The 18,243-nt window shown below is 44.4% G+C and overlaps 1 protein-coding gene across 1 annotated transcript in view; it reads right to left on the reverse strand.

Annotated features, from left to right (window-relative positions):
• Positions 1-18,219, reverse strand: part of Morn5 (MORN repeat containing 5) — a 38,360-nt gene extending 20,141 nt beyond the window's left edge. Inside the window, exons 1-4 of the mRNA XM_004849434.4 lie at positions 18,049-18,219; positions 8,614-8,761; positions 6,423-6,534; positions 1,378-1,509 (exon numbers count right to left, since the gene is read on the reverse strand). Of these exons, the coding sequence (XP_004849491.1) occupies positions 1,378-1,509; positions 6,423-6,534; positions 8,614-8,761; positions 18,049-18,095 (439 nt within the window). The 5' untranslated portion in view covers positions 18,096-18,219. The remainder of the gene's footprint in view (positions 1-1,377; positions 1,510-6,422; positions 6,535-8,613; positions 8,762-18,048) is intronic.
• Between the last annotated feature and the right edge of the window lie 24 nt (positions 18,220-18,243).

Genomic DNA, 18,243 nt, shown 5'->3' on the forward strand with positions numbered 1-18,243 from the left:
TCCCCAGGCCTGTGGTTGATTCCCTGTTACTCTGGACAGAAAAGCCCAGCACTCCCCAAGAGATACTTTACTTTTCCTTTCTTCCACGCCTGCCCCAAGTACCTCCCAGCTGACCACGGCTATGTCAGCCACCTCAAGGCTGCTCTGGGAGACATTTGCTTTGGAGCTTTGCAGCAAGCTTCAGTCAGGCCCATCCCAGATAACTCCACCCCACAGCCTCTCTGGATGACTCTACCCCTCTGCAGCCATCCTTAATCAGGTCTCTGAGGAGCTTTTCCCATACCCACGACCAACACCACACATGTGCAAGCCCACCTTTTCTTGTAATAAGCAACACCACCCCCCGCCACCCTTAGTGGATCAGTCCCTGTACTTTTCCCTTCTCTGATGCAGCATAAGTCCTAATAAAGCCTCTTCTGGGTGACATATTTTTGCTTATTCATGATTTTTGTCCCGAGTGCAGCAGGCTGGCTGGTATACTAAGATCGCTGGTGCTGAAAGCAGCCGGCAGCTGGGGCTGATGACATGGAAGACAGATAGCAGCAGAAAATGACAGAGTCATGGAGAGCTGCTGGGAGCTACCATCTCCAGTGACCAGACAAGTTCCTGAGGGCTGCTGGTAGCTGCTGGCTCTTGCTGCCAGAACAGTGGCAGAGGGCTGCTAACACTAAGAGCTGATAGCCACGGGCACTCAAAGCTCAGGGCTATCAACACCAAAAGAGCTACACTCCACGTGTTCATGAGTTCCATCCAAAGTGAGCAAAAGAACCCTCAGTTAATTGGTGACATTTAGATACCAGGTTCTTCTCAAATCTTCTCTGAAGTGCCAGTTCTCCATTACATACCCCTTCATGGCGCTTCTGCAGTATCACTCCCACCTCTCTGGGATGCCCGTTCTCCCTCCCTGAGAGACATGTTTTCCCTTTCAATGGTGCTTATTCCATGATGTAATCAGTTGTTTACAGTCCTTGTCTCCTACCTGTCGCAATAGTAGCTTCACAGGGAAAGGAATCCATGTCTAGCTTTGCTCTGTCTTACCCCCAACACTAACCACAGTGTCTAGCATACAGTAGGTATCCATGAAATACTATTTGAATGCTTGCATCCAAAATAAATACTTTGGTCCTTTCAGTGCTACATTTAATGTGCTGTCACACTTAGATCGCAAGTGTTCTTGATATAACTCTATGCCTGTGTACAGATATGCCAACCAGGGGTACAAATAGTGAAATTTCCAGATAACCAACTTTTGTCTTCTATCAGCAAAATCCTCTTTTCTTATTAAATGCAGACACGAATGTGTGCATACACATGTACAATCTTATATGGAGGTAGAGGGAAGAGAGAGCATGCTGCAGTGTGTTGGCACAAACCTACCTGCATTTCTCAGAAAGTGGCTCTTGTAGTCCCTGATGATCCTTGTGACCGGGTTGTAGAAGCCATCTCCACAATCATAACAGCCTTTGGGGATCTTTCTGGGTGGGTCCATATTAGTGAGTTGACAGATAACTTGAAAGGGCATAACAGATCATTAGTTCACCACCAAGGCCAAATACAAACCCAATGCCCCTGTAAGCCCACCTGTGGCTGGATCCTCATGTGACAACCTGGCTCCACTGTTGGACCAAACTCCCTATTCAAAGCAAGAGGCAACTCAGGAGAAACAGGCTCCTGGAGGTGCTTTCTGAAGATGGTTCTGTGGGCATCTTGGGAACTAGAGCTTTGTTTTCTTACCTGACTCTATCCTCCTCCATTTCTTGGGACACTGTGACAAAGGGCACAGGTTCTAGAGTCAGAGTGACCGTTGAGAGTGACTCAGAATTGGCAAAGTGAACAGGAGGACAGGTCCAGGGGAGGGGTGATAGTCAAATTGTGGGCAAAGGACAGGCACAAAGCCCCTAACCTCACTCAGGAAACCTTGTAAAGCACATACGGGGGAACACTAGAAAAGAAGTGAGTCAGTGGACAACCTTGATTCTCACCTAAATTAGCAGTGCAGCTGGCATTTATTGAGTGTTTAATGTTCCAGGCATTATGCTCTTCCTGTTTCATGTGCTCCTTAGAGCAACCATGTGACTCCATTTTATGGATAAGAAAACTGATGGTCAGAGAAGCTAACTGTCTTGCTCAGAGTTATCCAGCTAGGAAGCAGCCTGGCTCTGGGACCCAAATGCTAAGTGCTCACTTGAAGGGGAAAAGAAATTCTGTGTGTGGCTCCAAGACAGGGACCCTGGAACCACTGGAAGCACAAAAGGAATCAGTGCACTTTTTTGGTCACGCATTCTGTGGGTGCACGTGTGTGTGTATTGTGGAATGCTATGGTCTGAATAAAGGGAGGTGTTATAATAAATAAGTTCTCAGGTTCCTGTAATTGTACACCCTATAATTCTGTTCTCTGGACAGACAGCTAGATGATCACTGTTATGGTTTAGATGTAAAATGTCCCCTAAAAGTCTTGTTTGGAGGTGGGGCCTGGTTGAAAGGGGTGGGCCACAGAGGGTGTGACCTGGAAGAGTATAGTCTTGTCCCTGGCTCCTCTTTCTCTCTGCTTCCTGGTCTCCATGAGGTGAGTAGCTTTCCTCCATCAGACCCTTCTACCATGTTCTTTTTGCCTTGGAGCCAACCAACCATAGACTGAATCCTCTGAAAACTGTGAGGCAAGATAAACCTCTGCCAGGTTCTTCCTCTGTCTTGTTTACTTTTCTCATTGCTGAGACCAAATACCAGACATCCAAAGGATGGAAATGTTTATTGTAGCTCACAATTTGTAGAGGTTTCAGTTCATAGTTGGTTGGCTCCAAGACAGGGTGGCATGGCAGAGGAGCATCACAGAGGAGAAACAGTTCATGGTGGGTAGAAAGCAGCAAAGCAATAAAGTAGTGAAGAGGCAGCAAGCCACAAGCAGCATCAACAGCAGCCCTCTTTCTGTCCCTTATATTCTATCCAGGCTACCCACCCTTAGGGCAGGTATCACTCACACCAAGGGTTGGGGCACCCTTAATCCTAACATTGTACCATGAATCAATCCCAGTATCACGTCCTTAATTCCAGTATCATATACTCTAGATACAGCCATCTCCAAAAAGCCCCACCACTATGACTGGATGAGGCTTTGGGAGGACATCTAGATACAACCCATAATATCTACCATGCTCTTTTTGCCTTGGACCCAAGCAACCATGGAGTGAATATTCTGAAAACGGAGAGTCAAAATAAACTTCTCCTCCTTTAAATTGTGGATGTCAGATATTGTGTCTTAGCAACAAAAAAGCTAATACACCCACTGAGTATATAGTACCATGCTCATAGCTAAGGGTCCTGCACACAGTAGGTGCTCTAATGTTGGTAAATAATACACCTAACTCTAACCTTGACCTTGACCCTAGTCTAACCCTATGTGTATTGGATTTATGATTATAGTACTGAGCACTTCTTCTATGCCAAGTGTTTTACAGCCTTTTTCTTGCAGAGGCACCACACAGGAGGGTGGAGAGCAGGGGGTTTATATTCAAGGGTTTCAGTTGGTGTGACAAGCCCAAGATAAAGTCTAGAACCTTTCATAACTAAGGAAGAGGTGCACTGGAAATGTTTGTTAATATTATTGCTTTAAGTCCCCAAGTGTACCCCTCCATCCAATATGGTGTCAGTATTATTCTCCCTGTTTATTATGGCTTGTGTCTAGATGTCCCCCCAAAGCCTCATGTGGTCATAGGTGGGGCTTTTTCAGGGGTGGCTGAATCTAGAGTGTGTGGTGCTGGAATTAAGGGTGTGTGATTATTAAATTAGTCCACTGATTGGTTTGGCATAGTTCTGGGTGTGGATAATGGAAAAGCCCATCCTGGGTGTGAGTGCTGCCCACCCTAAGGGCTGGTAGCCTGGATATAACATAAGGGACAGAAAGAGGCTGCTATGGCTGCTTGTTGATTGCTGCTTGCTGCTTGCTACTTCAGTGCTGGCTGCCTCTCTGCCATGCCACCCTGCCTTGGAGCCAGCCAACTACTGACTGAAACCTCTACAAACTGACAGCCGAAATAAACCTTTCCTCCTTTAACCTTGGGTGCCAGGTATTTTGTCTCAGCAATGAGAAAAGCAAGTAAGACACTGCTTGACAACAGCTCCTTACTGAGCGCCTCTTACATGGCAGGCAACGGGCTAGGCAGTGGGAATACAGCTGTGAATAAGACCCAGCCCTGTCCTTACTCACAGCTGGCTTGGAAACATAAACATGGATGCTCTGGGAAAAGGGTCACAGCTGCACTGTGACATACCAGAGGGGGACCTCACTTAGTCTAGGAATTCAGGGAAGAGAATTCTGGAGAAATGGACATAAAGCTTAGACCTGAAGGATGGGAAGGAATTATTTGGGTTAAATGTGAGGGTTAGAGGATTTCAGGTAGAGAAATGGCAGAAAGGGTGGTCTCTTTGAGGAAGAGAGAAGAAGAAAAAATGGCAAGAAAGGAAAGAAAAACCCAGAGTGGGTACCTGAGGATGAGGTGGACACATCAGCAGAAGCCAGAGAACAATAAGTTGTTTTGAGAATGTGGACCCTCATGTTGAGGGTTATAGGTGGCACTGAAGGGGGTGGATGTGTGGGTGGCAACCAGATCCACTTTTATTTCTCAGCACTGGGGATCGAACCCAGAGCTTTTGCACTGAGCTACACCCTGAGCCCTCTTTTCCATTTGTGTATTTTGAGACAGAGTCTTGCTAAGTCACTAAGTTGCCCATGCAGTGCTCAAACTTGCAATCTTTCTCAGCCTCCCAGAATGCTGGGATTACAGGTGGGCATCACCAGAGCTGGCTCAGATCTACATTTTTAAAAGGTGAAAGTGATCACAGAATGGAGACTGGCACGGATCTTGGGAAGTCAGTTACTCAGTCAAGAGGAGAATGAAGGAGGTCTGGAACAGAGCAGTGACAGTGGATGAGGAGAACACCACCCGGCACATAGAGGTGCTCAGGAAATATCTGCTGAGTGAACAAATGAAGGATTCCATTTAAGAGGCAGAATCTCCAGGGCCAAGTGATAACTACACATGGGGCAAGGGGGAAGGGAAGGCAGGCTTATCTAGGTGGATGGACATGACATTCACTGTGGTATCATCACTTGGGGAGAGTGGGTTGGTGAGGATGGTGATGAATTCAGTGCTGAGGAGACGAGGAATGACCTGTACAGGTAAATGCAGAATCTGAGGCTCATTCTTATTTCAGTCTGTGAGTTGATGACAGTTTAAGGCTTACAAGTGAATCTAGTTGTTTAGGCATAGAGTTTAGAAGAATAGAAAAAGGCCTGAACCAGGGAACTCTGGGAAATCCCAGCATCAATAGTTACAGAGGGCAGGGAGAGGAGATGCTGTTGTGTGTGAGGATCAGGAAAGGAAAGGGAGAGAAGGTCGTCCACTTGGTCAAACAACAGATCCAAGGTCCAAGGTCCAAGGTCACAAAGTCAGGATCCTGGTCAAGGAACTCTGGCCTGCCTGACTTCAGTGTTTTCTGGAAGTTTCTGACTTAATGGAGGTTGGCTTGTCTGGGCTCATCGTTATTGAGAGTGAACGCTAGGACTCAAACCCAGACCTTCTGGCTCCATGTTCTGTCAACTACACAGGGATTGTCTTTACAGTTTAAAAGTCATTTTGCCATTTGTGATCTCTGATATATTGTCTCTGCTGGGCCTCAAACCATGCTCTTCTTGGGGTTCACTAGATCTAGCATTAGTCTTAGACATACAGAGAATCCCTTAAACTGCCACTCTCTGAAGCCAGACTCTTGGCCAAAATGTCACCCTCTGGGGTGGAACATGCTTCTGCAGAGGGGTGGCATGATCCAGAGGGTATCAGAGAGAAAATCAGAGGCCCCTAGGTGAGCTCTGCCATTGGGAAACATGTTTGGACTTCACAGCATGAACTTTTGCCTCTATGACATCGGACAGGGAAGGGGACCAGGCAGGGGCCTCTGTGGAGTCAAGGAGACAGTGATTACAGAGAGCCTCGGCTAGCACCTGGTCCACAGAGTACATGCTCTGTCAGTGCTGCTCTCTGCCCTCCTCTCTTTTAAAGCATGTACCTATCTTTAGGGTTACAGCAGGTACCATAAATAAGAACAGGTGGCAGGTGCACACAAGGCACTCTTCTAAGCCCTTTATAGAAGTTATCTTACTGACAACAATCTTGGGAGGTAGACGATGCTATCAGCCCCATTTTGGAGAGGGAAACTGAGGCACTGCTAACAGTCCCCTGGCCAGTCCAGAGGAGCTAAGATTTAAGGACTGTCCTTTCTGGCTCCAGGACCTGGGTCTTTTAGGTTCTGCGGCTGTTCAGTTCCTCTCCTTCGAGGTGCTCAAGTGGACCACAGTCACTCATTTAAAGTTGCTTCCAGTTTCCCTCCAAGTCTGCGTGTGGAGAAGTGGGGAGGGGCCTGAATACCTGAAGGCTTCAAGCCATAGCAGATCTCAGTGTAAAATCTCCGGTCATAGCTGTCGCAGTAATGCCAGTGTTCCGCATCATACTGCAGCCCATCTTTGAAAGTATACGTGCCCTGGAATACAAGACCATACATGCATCTGAGGAGCCAAAGCCTCTTTGCGAATAAGGTGGTTTCCCATTGCTACAGATACGAAGTGATGACTATCACAATTATTATGGTTGTGAGGAGTGGAGGAATGTAAATTCTGAGCTCTGTGCCTGCCAGTCAGTAAGGTAACTCTCAGTGTGGACTTGAGCAGATGACCTCCTCTCTTGGCCCTTGGTATCCACTTTTGTCAAAGTAGGATAACACTGGTATAGAGTAAATGGAGGACTGAGAGTTCAATGAGATGGTGTATGGAAAGCATTTAGCACAGTGCCTGATTGTGGTAGCTGATTCTATGTGGCAACTGGACAGTTCTAATGGATGTAGACCGAGGAAAGCAGACGACCCTCCTTGAATCAGGTGGGCAGCATCCAGTGCTTTGAAGGCCTGGATAGAAGAAACAGGATAGGAAGAGCCAATTTGTTCTCTGCTCAAGAATGGACATCCATGTTCTCCTTCTCTTTTTTTTGGTACCGGGGATCAAACTCAGGACCTTGCACTTGTGAGGCAGGCGGTGGAACCACTGAGCTAAATCCCCTGCCCTTCTCCTCCTCTTGGACATCAGCACTCCTGATTTCCCGGACCTTTTCACTAATCAGGACTTGTACCATTGACTCCCTGGTTCTCATTCTTCAAGTTTGAACTAGTCCTACAGCCCCGGTTTTCCTGGGCCTTCAATTTGCAGAGGACAGATTTTAGGGCAGCCTCCATAATCTCATGAGCCAATCCCTCTTAATAATCTCTCTCTCTCTCCTTTTGGTTCTGTTTTCCTGAAGAACTCTAATAACAGACATATAGTAAGCACTCATAAATGTTGTTAATATTATTATTTTATTATTATCATAGCTAGAAAGGTCAGAGCCATCAGCCATGGCCCTTGGTCCAAACATGTGCCTTCTGCTTTTGCTGCCTTAGTGCTAAAGGGAGTCTCAGGATGTAGAAACGATGTGGGCCTAGGCATCAGGAAACGGGTGGAAATTCCCACAATAGTATTAGTTCACTGTGTGACCTTGAGTAAGTCACATCCCCTTCCTGGGGCTTAGATTGTCCAAGCTATAAAAGAAGAAGTGTTTTTACAATCTTTCTTTTTGGATTCACACTCTTAGTAAAACTGATAAAACCTATAGATCTTTTCCCCAGAGAAAAACAGTCCCATAGACATAGAAACTTTTGTGTAAAAATTAGGTTTCACCGACCCCTGAAATCTACTGATGGTCCACAAATCCCAAGTTTGGATCTTTGAATTAGCCAATTTATAATGATAGTAGCAGAGATGGTGGTAGTAATAGTAACTAACACGTATTGAGTGCCTACTGCATGTCAGGATCTTGGCCAAATGCTCACACATTTTATCTGATTTATTTCCACAATCCTCCGAGCAGATGTCTATTACTATTGTGGCAGGCTGAACAGTAGTCTCCTAAACATGCCAATGTCTGCTGGGACTTAATATGTTGCCTTGCATGGCAAAGGAGACTTTTCAGATGCAATTAAATGAAGGGTCCTGAAGTGAGGGACGTTATCCTGGATTATCTGGGTGTGCCCAAGGTAATCACAAGAGTCCTTCTAAGACTGAAGTAGCAAGGTCTGGGTGAAAGGAGGCGAGATGATGACAAAAGCAGGGAAAGGGAAGGTAATATAGTGCTGGAAGTAGAGGTCGGAGTGATGTGTGGTCAGGAGCCAAGGAATGCGTGCAGCTTCTACAAACTGGGAAAGGTGAGGTAATGATTCCCCCTAGAGCTTCCATGAGGAATGTGTCCCTGATGACCCAATTTGACTTCTGACCCAGAGTCTCAGGAGGCAAAATCAAGGGCTCCACATCTGACAGGAAGTGGGGTAACAGGACTGAAACTCCTAACAGCCCCATTAGGGGCTCTTCCAGATCCAGAGGGAGAAAGAAGACTCTAGAGCTGTGGGAGGTCAAGAACCAGGATAGAGAGAGTGGAAGGAGGTGGGCACCAGGCAGCGAGGGCAGGGCACCATGGCAGTGTGTGTGGGGAGCGCTTCCTGCTCAGGGATCTCCCCTCTGCAGCCCTGGCTGATCACCTTTACAGCCAGTCCCTTCTCCCACATGGCATCGTATCGGCTCCCGCTGGGGAAGTACAGGGTTCCTTTGCCGTGAAACATGCCGTCCTTCATCTCCCCAACATATCTTGTTTCAGTAGGGAGGATGTATTCGGCATTGCCCTCCATCCTGCAAGGACACAGAAGTTACTGAGACCCGTGTGACAGCCAGAGGGGAGAGCATGGGTGGGGACTTCATCCCAGCATCCTCAGACATTACTTGTCCCAGCAATAAAACAAAGTTTTTGTTGTTTCCCTCAAAGTCTCAACAATATTGTTCAAGAGGGGGGCTGAGTTTTGTCTGTTCAGCCTCCCTTCACCTACAGTTTAACCTGGAGCCACTGCTGTCCCCTGAAATACCTTCCTGCTAGGCATGGAGAGGGCAGGGGTGTACCCAAAGCCACGCTGTTCTTTGTTATTTGAATATTTGATTGTTATTTGGATATTTGAAGTTAGAGATTTAGAGGCAGGAGATATGGGTTTGAATCTTTCTCCATAATTTTCTAGGTGTGGACATTTCTCTGAACTTCTTTCTTCTTCCTTGCTTGCCTCAGGCCCTTCCTTCTGAATAGATATGTAGAGAGCACCTGAGGTCAGCCCGGTGCTGTGCTGAGAGCTGGACCTGCTGGAAGTGACACAGAGCACAGCAGCGATGGGGGCAGAGGCAGTTTCAGGACACGGGGCTCACAGCCTAGTGGGAGACGTGTGCAAGCGATTGCACAAAGTACAGACAGTACCGGGCAGCGGGAGAAGGGGCCTGTACAGAGCACAGGTCCACACTCCAGCTGGCCTCCTGTCCCAGTTCCTGTGGGTGCAAGGGCTGAAGGGAATCTGAGATTAACCCCGCTGATGGATGGCGATCCCCCAGAAAGGGCTGCCATACAGCGAGTGCGTAAGAATCACGCTTTTGTTCATTTCTCCATTCCTCTGCACTGGCTGAAGCCACTTCTCCTAGCTCTGACCTTCTCCAGGTTTCTGCTAAACCTCTGTGGGAGATTTAGTACTTTCTGCGCTGTGTTGTGACTGTGCACCTCATTTCCAGCGTGCACTTCTCCGGAGGAACACAGGGGCTCCTCAGTTTAGGTCCCTCCTCTCTCTCCCCCTCCCCCCTCCCCTCTCCCCCCTCCCCTCCCCCCTTCTCTTCTCTTTTCTCTTTCCCTCTCTCTCTCCTCCCCCCTCAACTCCCCTCTTCTCTCTCTCTCTCTCTCTCTCTCTCTCTCTCTCTCTCTCTCTCTCTCTCTCTCTCTCAGGAGTACTGGGGGTTGAACACAAGGTCTTCACACTGAGGTACAACCCCAGCCCCTTTTTGAGACATAGTCTTGCTAAGTCACGAAATTGTCCAGACTAAACTCAAAGGAGATTCTCCTGCCTCAGTCTCCCAGAACGCTGGGATTACAGGCCTGAGCCACCATACCCAGCTCACACTTCTTTTTCCTTAAATAAAAGTTATTAAAAATTGAATGGTTTATACAAAAATTTTCCTTTTAATATTTTTTAATGTTTTAAAAATGTATTAGTAAGGGCCGGAGATTTAGCTCAGTGGAACGGCACCTGCCTCTCAAGCGCAAGGTCCTGAATTCGATCCCTGGTATCACACATACACAAAAATGTATTAGCATATGTTTGAGATACATAAATACATTTATTGTGGGGAATTGGTACGTATGCATATCACACTACTTTCTCTTTTTAATTTTTATTTTTATTAGTATGTGTTTGTAGCACATAATGGTCACGTTCCTCATGGTGAATTGGTATGTGTACGTAGTACATTTTCAGTTAGTTTTTCATCCCTTTCCCTTCGTCTCCCTCCCCCCTCCATCTCTATTTGAAGATCTATCTCCTCACTTCCTGTGATTTATCTTTTATTTTGATCTTTACTTGTATTTTGGGTTTCTCATAAAAGAGAAACAATGACGGCCGGGGATTTAGCTCAGTGGTTTCACCGCCTGCTGCGCAAGTGCAAGGACCCGAGTTTGATCCCTGGTACCAAACAAAGAAAAGAGAGAAACAATGAAATATTTAACCTTGTGTATTTGCTTTATTTCACCTAACATCATGTTCTCAAGATGCATCCATTTTCCCATAAATGATTCAAGTGTATCCTTCTTTATGGCAAAGTAGTACTCCATTGTGAATAAATATCACATTTTCTTCATCCATTCATCAATTGATGGAGATATAGGCCTGCTTCCAAGATTTAGCTATTATGAGTTGTGCTGCTATAAACATGGGTATGAATGTATACCTGTAATATGATGTCTGTAACTCTTTTGGGGAGACACCTAGAAGAGGAATAGCTGGATCAAAGGGAAATTCTAGTTTAATAGTATTTATTTATTTATTTATTTTTGGTTTTAGTTTTTTGAGGAATCTCTATACTGATTTCCATAGTGGTTGTACTAGTGTACATTCTTACCAATAATTTTCTCCACAGCTTCACCAGCATTTGTTATTATTTGATTTCTTTTTTTTAGGTAATAATTTATTTTTTATTCTTTAAGTTTATTGGTACATTTTAGATATACAATATGATGACATTCATCATTGGGAGTTTGTACCTTTACATGATATATCTTGGTTCTTAACTTTTTCCCCATTCCCCTTCCTTCCTTCCCTTCAACCCCTCCACCCCTCTGTTTACAAACACTTTGTATCCATTTTTTTCCTTTTCTCATATTTGTTCCTTTCCCTTCTATCCTTTCCTTACCCCTCCCACTCCCCCTTCCACTTTGAACCTTTTCTTCCTAATTCACATTATCTATTATACGTTTTGATCCTTATTTACACTTTCAGTTTCTCACACTAGAGAAACTATTCAGTATTTACACGTGTGTCCTATTTATTTTACTTAAGAGTATGGCCTTAATGTGCATCCATTTAGCTACAAATGTTTCTAGTTTCTCATTCTTTACGGCTGAGTAGATTATTTGATTTCTTGATGATGGCCATCCTTTCTGGAGTAAGATGGAGTCTGTGTTGTTTTAATTGGCATTTCACGTATTTGTTGGCCATTTGTATTTCTTCTTCTGGGAAGTGTCTACTAATATCAGTTGCCCATTTTTTGATTAGGTCTTTTATTTGGGGGGGTCTGATTTCTTTTGAGTTCTTTACTCTTTCTGAGGTATAGCTGGCAAAATTTTTTTCCCATTCTGTAGGTTGTCTCTTCACTCTGATGGTTGCTTCCCTTGCTGTGCAGAAGCTATTAAATTTGATATGATCCCATTTGTTGATTCTTGATGTTGTTTCTTGTGCACACTTCCTTCTTAAACAGGCTCCCTGTAAACACCTACTGAGTCAGGAATGAAGGACACAGAAGCCAGTGAGCTGACAGAACAGATGACAGGAGGTGCTGGTACAGGTCCCAGGTGCTGTGGTGAAGTCGCCAGGCAGACTTGGGATGTAGCTGGCTTCACCATCCTGTCCCTCCATGACCTTTGCCCCACCTCTTCGTCCCCTAAAACCTGAGTTTCTCATGTGTGAAATGAGGACAATGACATTATCTTCTAAAGTTGTTGAGATGCTGAAATGAGTGGAAGTCAAACTACAGTGAAAGGCTGGGTACAGAGTAAGAGCTCAAAAATAAAACTGTGGGCCAGGGATTTTAGCTCAATGGTTCTGCTGCCTGTTCCTCAAGCACAAGGTCCTGGGTTCAGTCCCCGGTACCAATAAATAATAAATAAATAAATAAATAAATAAATAAATAGCTTTTACTCCACTGCAAGACAAGGAAGAGAGAGAACTTTGTCTTGGAAATCTTGTCTCCACAGTAACATCCCAGGGCTTTCTCTGAGTTCAGCTTTCACACTCCACCCCTTTTTTTTCCTGCCTACTGGACCCCAGTGGTCAGATGTCTCCAGCTTACCCTGTGCAGAGTTCATCCTCTCCTCCCCAGACCAGCTCCTCCTTAAGAACTCTCTGTTTCCATGATTTGTTTATTTATTTTTTATTTTTTTGGTACCAGAGATTGAACTCTGGTCCTTATGCTTGCACAGCAGGCAGCGAAACCATTGAGCTAAATCCCTGGCCCTGTCTCCATGATTTGTATCAGAACCCTCCTGGTTCAAAGCCTGGAGCTGGGCCCTGGGCTGGAGCTGACAGCTGTCTCTGAATGGGACTGCAGCCAACCAGCTGCCAGGCCCTGTCAATGACCCCAAACTTCTCCTCCATTTTCCTCTTTCCTGTAGCCCAACATAGTGAGAAACCACCATAAAGACAGGGGACAGACAAACTCCTGGGGCCTTAACCTGTTACTTATCAAAAGCATGATTTGAATTTTCTGTTAAACACAAGGGCTTAAAAATGTTTTTTGGAAAAATCTGGCCCTACAAATGTATGGGAGAAAATTAAAAGTAGAAAAAAGCTTGACTTTCATGTTGTAAAACTTTGGTCAAATCCTTCTCAGCTCTGTATATAGGGATATTAGTCATTCAAGGAATATCTTGTTTATTGGCCCTAATTGTACCTAGCTATCTTGTTGCTGTTCAAGACAGAGAACATCTACACCTAGAAGTCTCCATTGTCTTAAAGCTACGGTCACCTTGGATTCCAGCAACGCCGCACATGAAGAAATTATCTCTCAAGTCATGAGGACAACTCCAATGAGAACAAAATTGCTCCTCCAGTCCCAAGGATTCAACTTGAGCTAGGAAATTAGGACTGGGAAAAGGATCAATCAGATTTAAGCCCACTACAACACCCCACAAAACTGGTTCCTGGGCTATACTGATGGGCCAGTCTGATCCCCTTCTAGCTGCTCAAGTTGGAGTCCTTTTCTTATTTTTTCTTACCCTCCTTTGTCAAGGGCCAGCCTAATCTTTGTCAGCTTTTCAAGCTAAAATCCCTTGTCATTTTCCTTACTTTCTGATTAAAGCTTTTTCCTATAAATTCATGTTTCAGGTTTGATTTCCATTATCACTGAAAGCAAGAATCCATTCGATCTGGTGACAGCCTCAATGTTTCTGCCTTGGCCCAGCGTCTTGCTGTATCTCTCTGAGACAACCACAGTGGGCTCTGATCTGATCTCATCTTCCCTCTGCCTGCCTCCCTCCTCCGTCTCCCTCTTCTTCTTCATTCTTTCCTCTTCCTCTGTCTCTCCTTCCCTTTCATTTCAAAAGTTTATTCAAGGTAAAAAGACTTTATTCAAAATTCCAAGCAAGTTAAAAAGAGCAAAGGGCTGCTTTACAGTGACTTCAATCCACAGGGAGGACATGATTACCATACCTTAAATGTCTACCTTGCATTCACTTATTAGTTCTTTCAGCCAAAGTTTACTGAGTGTTACTACACATATGGGCAATGGGGAAGGATACAGAGCTGAAATATATTAGATTTCCCAATTCTTGGCATTACCTAGGCTCTTTCAGTGGCTCCTCCACTGCCAGAATAGTGAAAAGTACTGAAATCTCCCTGCCAGAGTACAATCCACCTCTCCTTTTCCCCTTCCACAGCACCTCTAGACCCACCCTACCCTCCAGCCAAACTCACCGCCTGCCTTTCCCTACATGTGCCCTCTGAGCTATTGCCATGCCATTCCCTCTGCAGGAAAACATTCTTCACCGAGCTTCTCTGCCCACCGAAATCCTAGCCAAACTCCAAGGCCCATTTCAAATACCATCTCCTCCATGAAGCTTTTGGGGACTGTCCGAGCTGGGCGGGTCCTCTGTAGGGGCCCAGCAGTAGGGCTCTATAATAAATCTTTAGAGTCAGACGTGGGTTTTAGTCCCTGTTCAGCCAAATACCATTAACTAGGGGACTTTGGCCCAGTTATGTAATTACTCTGAGCCTTATTTTTCCCATTTGTAAGACAGGATAATGATATCTATCACCTAGAATTGCTGTGAGGTGGGAATATGTAAGCAAACCCACGTGCAGCACAGTGGTTGCTGCATAAGCATTACTGGTCTCCCTTTGTCCCCTCAGTTTGCAGGCTCCTTTGGCACTTACCTTATGGAGCTTTGCCATGGAGTTGTCTAAACTCAATTGTACTACTCTTCCAGGGTAACCATTATCTTGAGTTCAGACAGATCCTATATTAACTTTCTGTTTTTTATATTCACACAGCATGGTACATGTCTCTTTTAATGTTTTTTATTTTTAATATTTTAAAAAGTTTTATTGGAGTATAATTGACATACAGCAAAATACACATATCCAAAGAGTACAATTTGATAAGTTTCAATCAACCCTTGGTAAAACATCATTACAGGCAAGGGATAATTAACATGTCTGTTACCCCCCCCCCCGCAAAGTTTCTGCATGCCCTTCTATAATCTGTGCCCCTCTCCCCACAACCCTCATGCCCAGGCAACCATTGATCTGCTTTCTATCACCATAGATTAGTGCATTTTCTAACATTTCATATAATTGGCATCATATAATATGTACTCTTTGCGTGTGTGTGTGTGTGTGTGTGTGTGTGTGTGTGTGTGTGCTGGCGAATGAACCCAGGGTCTCACACACATAGGCTAGCTTTGTACCACTGAGTTATATCTCCAGTCCTCCATATGTACTCTTCATGGCCTCTTTCATGCAACGGAATTATTTTGCAATTTATTCATGTTGTCATGTGTACCAATAGTCCACTCCTTTTCTTGCTGAGTAATATTTGAATGGATATACTACAATTTGTTTATTTCCTGTTGATGGGACACTTGGATTGTTTCCAGCTTTGAGTTATTACAAATAAATAAGCTGTGAGCACTCATGTATGTCCCTTTGTATGGAAATACACTTTGACTTCTAGGGGTTAAATGTCTAGAAGTGGAAAGACTAACTAATTTTTTAAAGAAACCACCAAGCTTTTCCAAAGCTGTTGTATCACTTTACATTTTCGCCAGCAGCAGTGGATTCTACAGAAAATAAAAGTTCCCAGTATATAAAAAGACTATTCTCTACCTTTAAACTCTAAAAGGAAATGGTACTTGGCAGGAGGATTGTGAGTTTGAGGCCATTTTGGGCAACGTACTGAGACCCCATTTCAAAAACAAGACGAAGTTGGGCATGGTGGTGCACACCTGAAATCCCAGCACTTGGAAGGCTGAGACAGGAGGATCGCCATGAGTTCAAGGCCAGCCTGGACTACATAGCGAATTCAAGGCCAGCCTGAACTATAAAGCCGGAGCCTGTCTCAAAAAACAAACAAATAAACAAATAAACAAACACCAACAACAAGCCAAACAAAACTCTAAAAAGAAATTACCCCCTCTAAAACAAACAAAACACCCTATTAGTTCTTTACCTCATACACATAACAGCCTTATGCTCCATTACATATCCCTTGGAACATTGTGATGGACTAGCATTATTTTCCCATTTTACAAATGAGGAAACTGAGGAATGGATGTTAATTAAGTTTACAACTAGTAAGTGGTAGACTTGAGCCCAGACCTCTCTCATGCTGAAGCACTTTTTCCTGTACTATGCTGTCTCTTTCATCACATGCTGAAATTTGAGAGGCCCCAAATACAACTCTGGATAATTACTGTTAAAAAACAAATTCAATACAGAATACATGGCCAAATTATGGAAAGAAGTGTAACAAGCAAGACAACTGCTGACTTCTTGTCAATTATGGAAAGTTGAGAAGCCCTCGTCAGATCTGGGAATCCCTACTATAGTTCCGGCGGTACCAAAAAAACCCAACCCAGACACAGATTCCAAGGACAAAAGTATGGACATGGCTGCTGCAATACACTAGTCATTGAAAAGAAGTCAAGATTCTCAAATTTTTGTGTCTAACATGCTCGATCCTTCATCTCTACCTGCCAAAACTCTACCATCTTCACTGCAGCAAAGCCTTGTGGGAATAAATAATATGGTTTGGATACAGAACTGGGTTCAAATTCTGACTCCACTGTTTCCTAGCTGTGAATCAATAATAGTGGCAGGTCATTTCTCTACTCCTAACCCTAGTTCCTTTGTTTGTGAGATCAGTGTGAACTATCTCACAGCACTGTGATAGGGAGTACCCACCAAGCATCTCTACCACTCACCTGCTGAGTTGGACAAGAGTCTCAAGCCTTTTAAGCTTTCCTTTTCTTATTTTGAAAGTGGAAGGTAACACCATCTCCCTTGCAAAGTTGATTAAGGATTAGAGATAGCGTCCCATATATATACTTCTACTTTCTCTAGAAATCTATCCCCCATCCCTGGCTAAACCATAGATCTCGCTGTCATTTGGACTCAGAATGCCCGTGAATCCACCAACCTGTAAATACAGAGCATGGATTCCACCAAAATCTTGACGCCTCATCTCTTTTCCATGTCCACAATCCCACGATGAAAGTATTTCATATCCCTAACGAGCACTTGTTTGGCATTCTCCTTCACCTCACTCAGCCTCACTCTCTCCAGCTATAAAACAGACTCCATCTTTTCATCCAGGGTTGCTGGTAAGGAAGAGCGGCCATCTCTGTGTGTCCTCTGCTTCTGTCTACCACAGTGCTGACCACAATGAATTGTTACCTGTGTTATGTGAACTTGTCCCACTATATTTGAGTGAGCCTTATGAGGGTAAGAATTATGACCAGGGTCAAGTTCAGGGCCCAGTATTTGGAGAAAAATTAACATTTGTTGAATTAAGTAGTTTTTACTATTAGTCCATACAATGATTTGCGTACATATTTCCAATAATTCCTAAATTGTAACTCCTTGAAGGAAGACAGAACGTATAGTTGGATCTCTGTACCTTCAAGTTTTGCAACTCTGGATTCAAGCATTGATTCGAAGACTTTCAGATTTGTGCATCCTCAAGTCCCTTGTCTAACATGGCATGGATTTGCATAAAATTGACTGTACATTATCCTATATACTTTAACATTCTCTAAATTATTTATAGTACCTAAGTGAGTATAAAGGTTATGTAAATAGAATAAAGGTCCTGTTCATGTTCAGGACAGAAGCAATCCCCCCCAAGTATTTTCCAACTGTGAAAGTGCTAACAGAGAAAGAAATCCATGCGAAGTCCTGGAACCAGTGCCCCTCAGATACTCAGAAATGACTGTATACTGGACTCAGAGTAGCTACAGTCCCTCTTCCTCTATCTCCATGTGTTTTCATAGCACTTACTGCCATCTGATATTATCTTTTTATTTATTTGTTTGTTTGTGGCAATACACTCCCAACTAGACTATACTCTCTGCAAGGATCTTGAGATTTTATAATTTCCATATCTAAAGCTGGCGGATAGCAAACGCACGCACACACACACACACACACACACACACACACACACACACACCTATGTACAGAATGAATGAATCTTAGCTGTATTGCTTATTAGATTTGTGTCCTTGAGCAAGTTACTCGAGTAAGTTTCTGAGAGTGCCTGCAGCAAGAGCCTTCGCAAAGGCAAAAGACAGCCTTCTTTTCCCAGTCCCAGATATTCAAAGCATAACGAATCAAAGAGACCCTTACCTCCTATCTACATATTCCCCGACAAATTTGCTCCCCGTGTACTCCATGGCGACTGCTTCCAACAGTTTCCAGCCCTTGGATCCTAGAGTCTCAATGTATACCGCCTCACTATGACAACCAGAGAGGGAGGCGGGGCCAAGACAAAGCCCCACCCCTTGGAACGGCAACAACTTGACACTGCGCAGGTCTGTCGTT

The sequence above is a fragment of the Heterocephalus glaber genome, unplaced genomic scaffold (genome assembly GCF_053883595.1).
Source record: "Heterocephalus glaber isolate CG9 unplaced genomic scaffold, H.glaber_assembly_v1.0 deba00001479, whole genome shotgun sequence".
NCBI lineage: Eukaryota > Metazoa > Chordata > Mammalia > Rodentia > Bathyergidae > Heterocephalus > Heterocephalus glaber.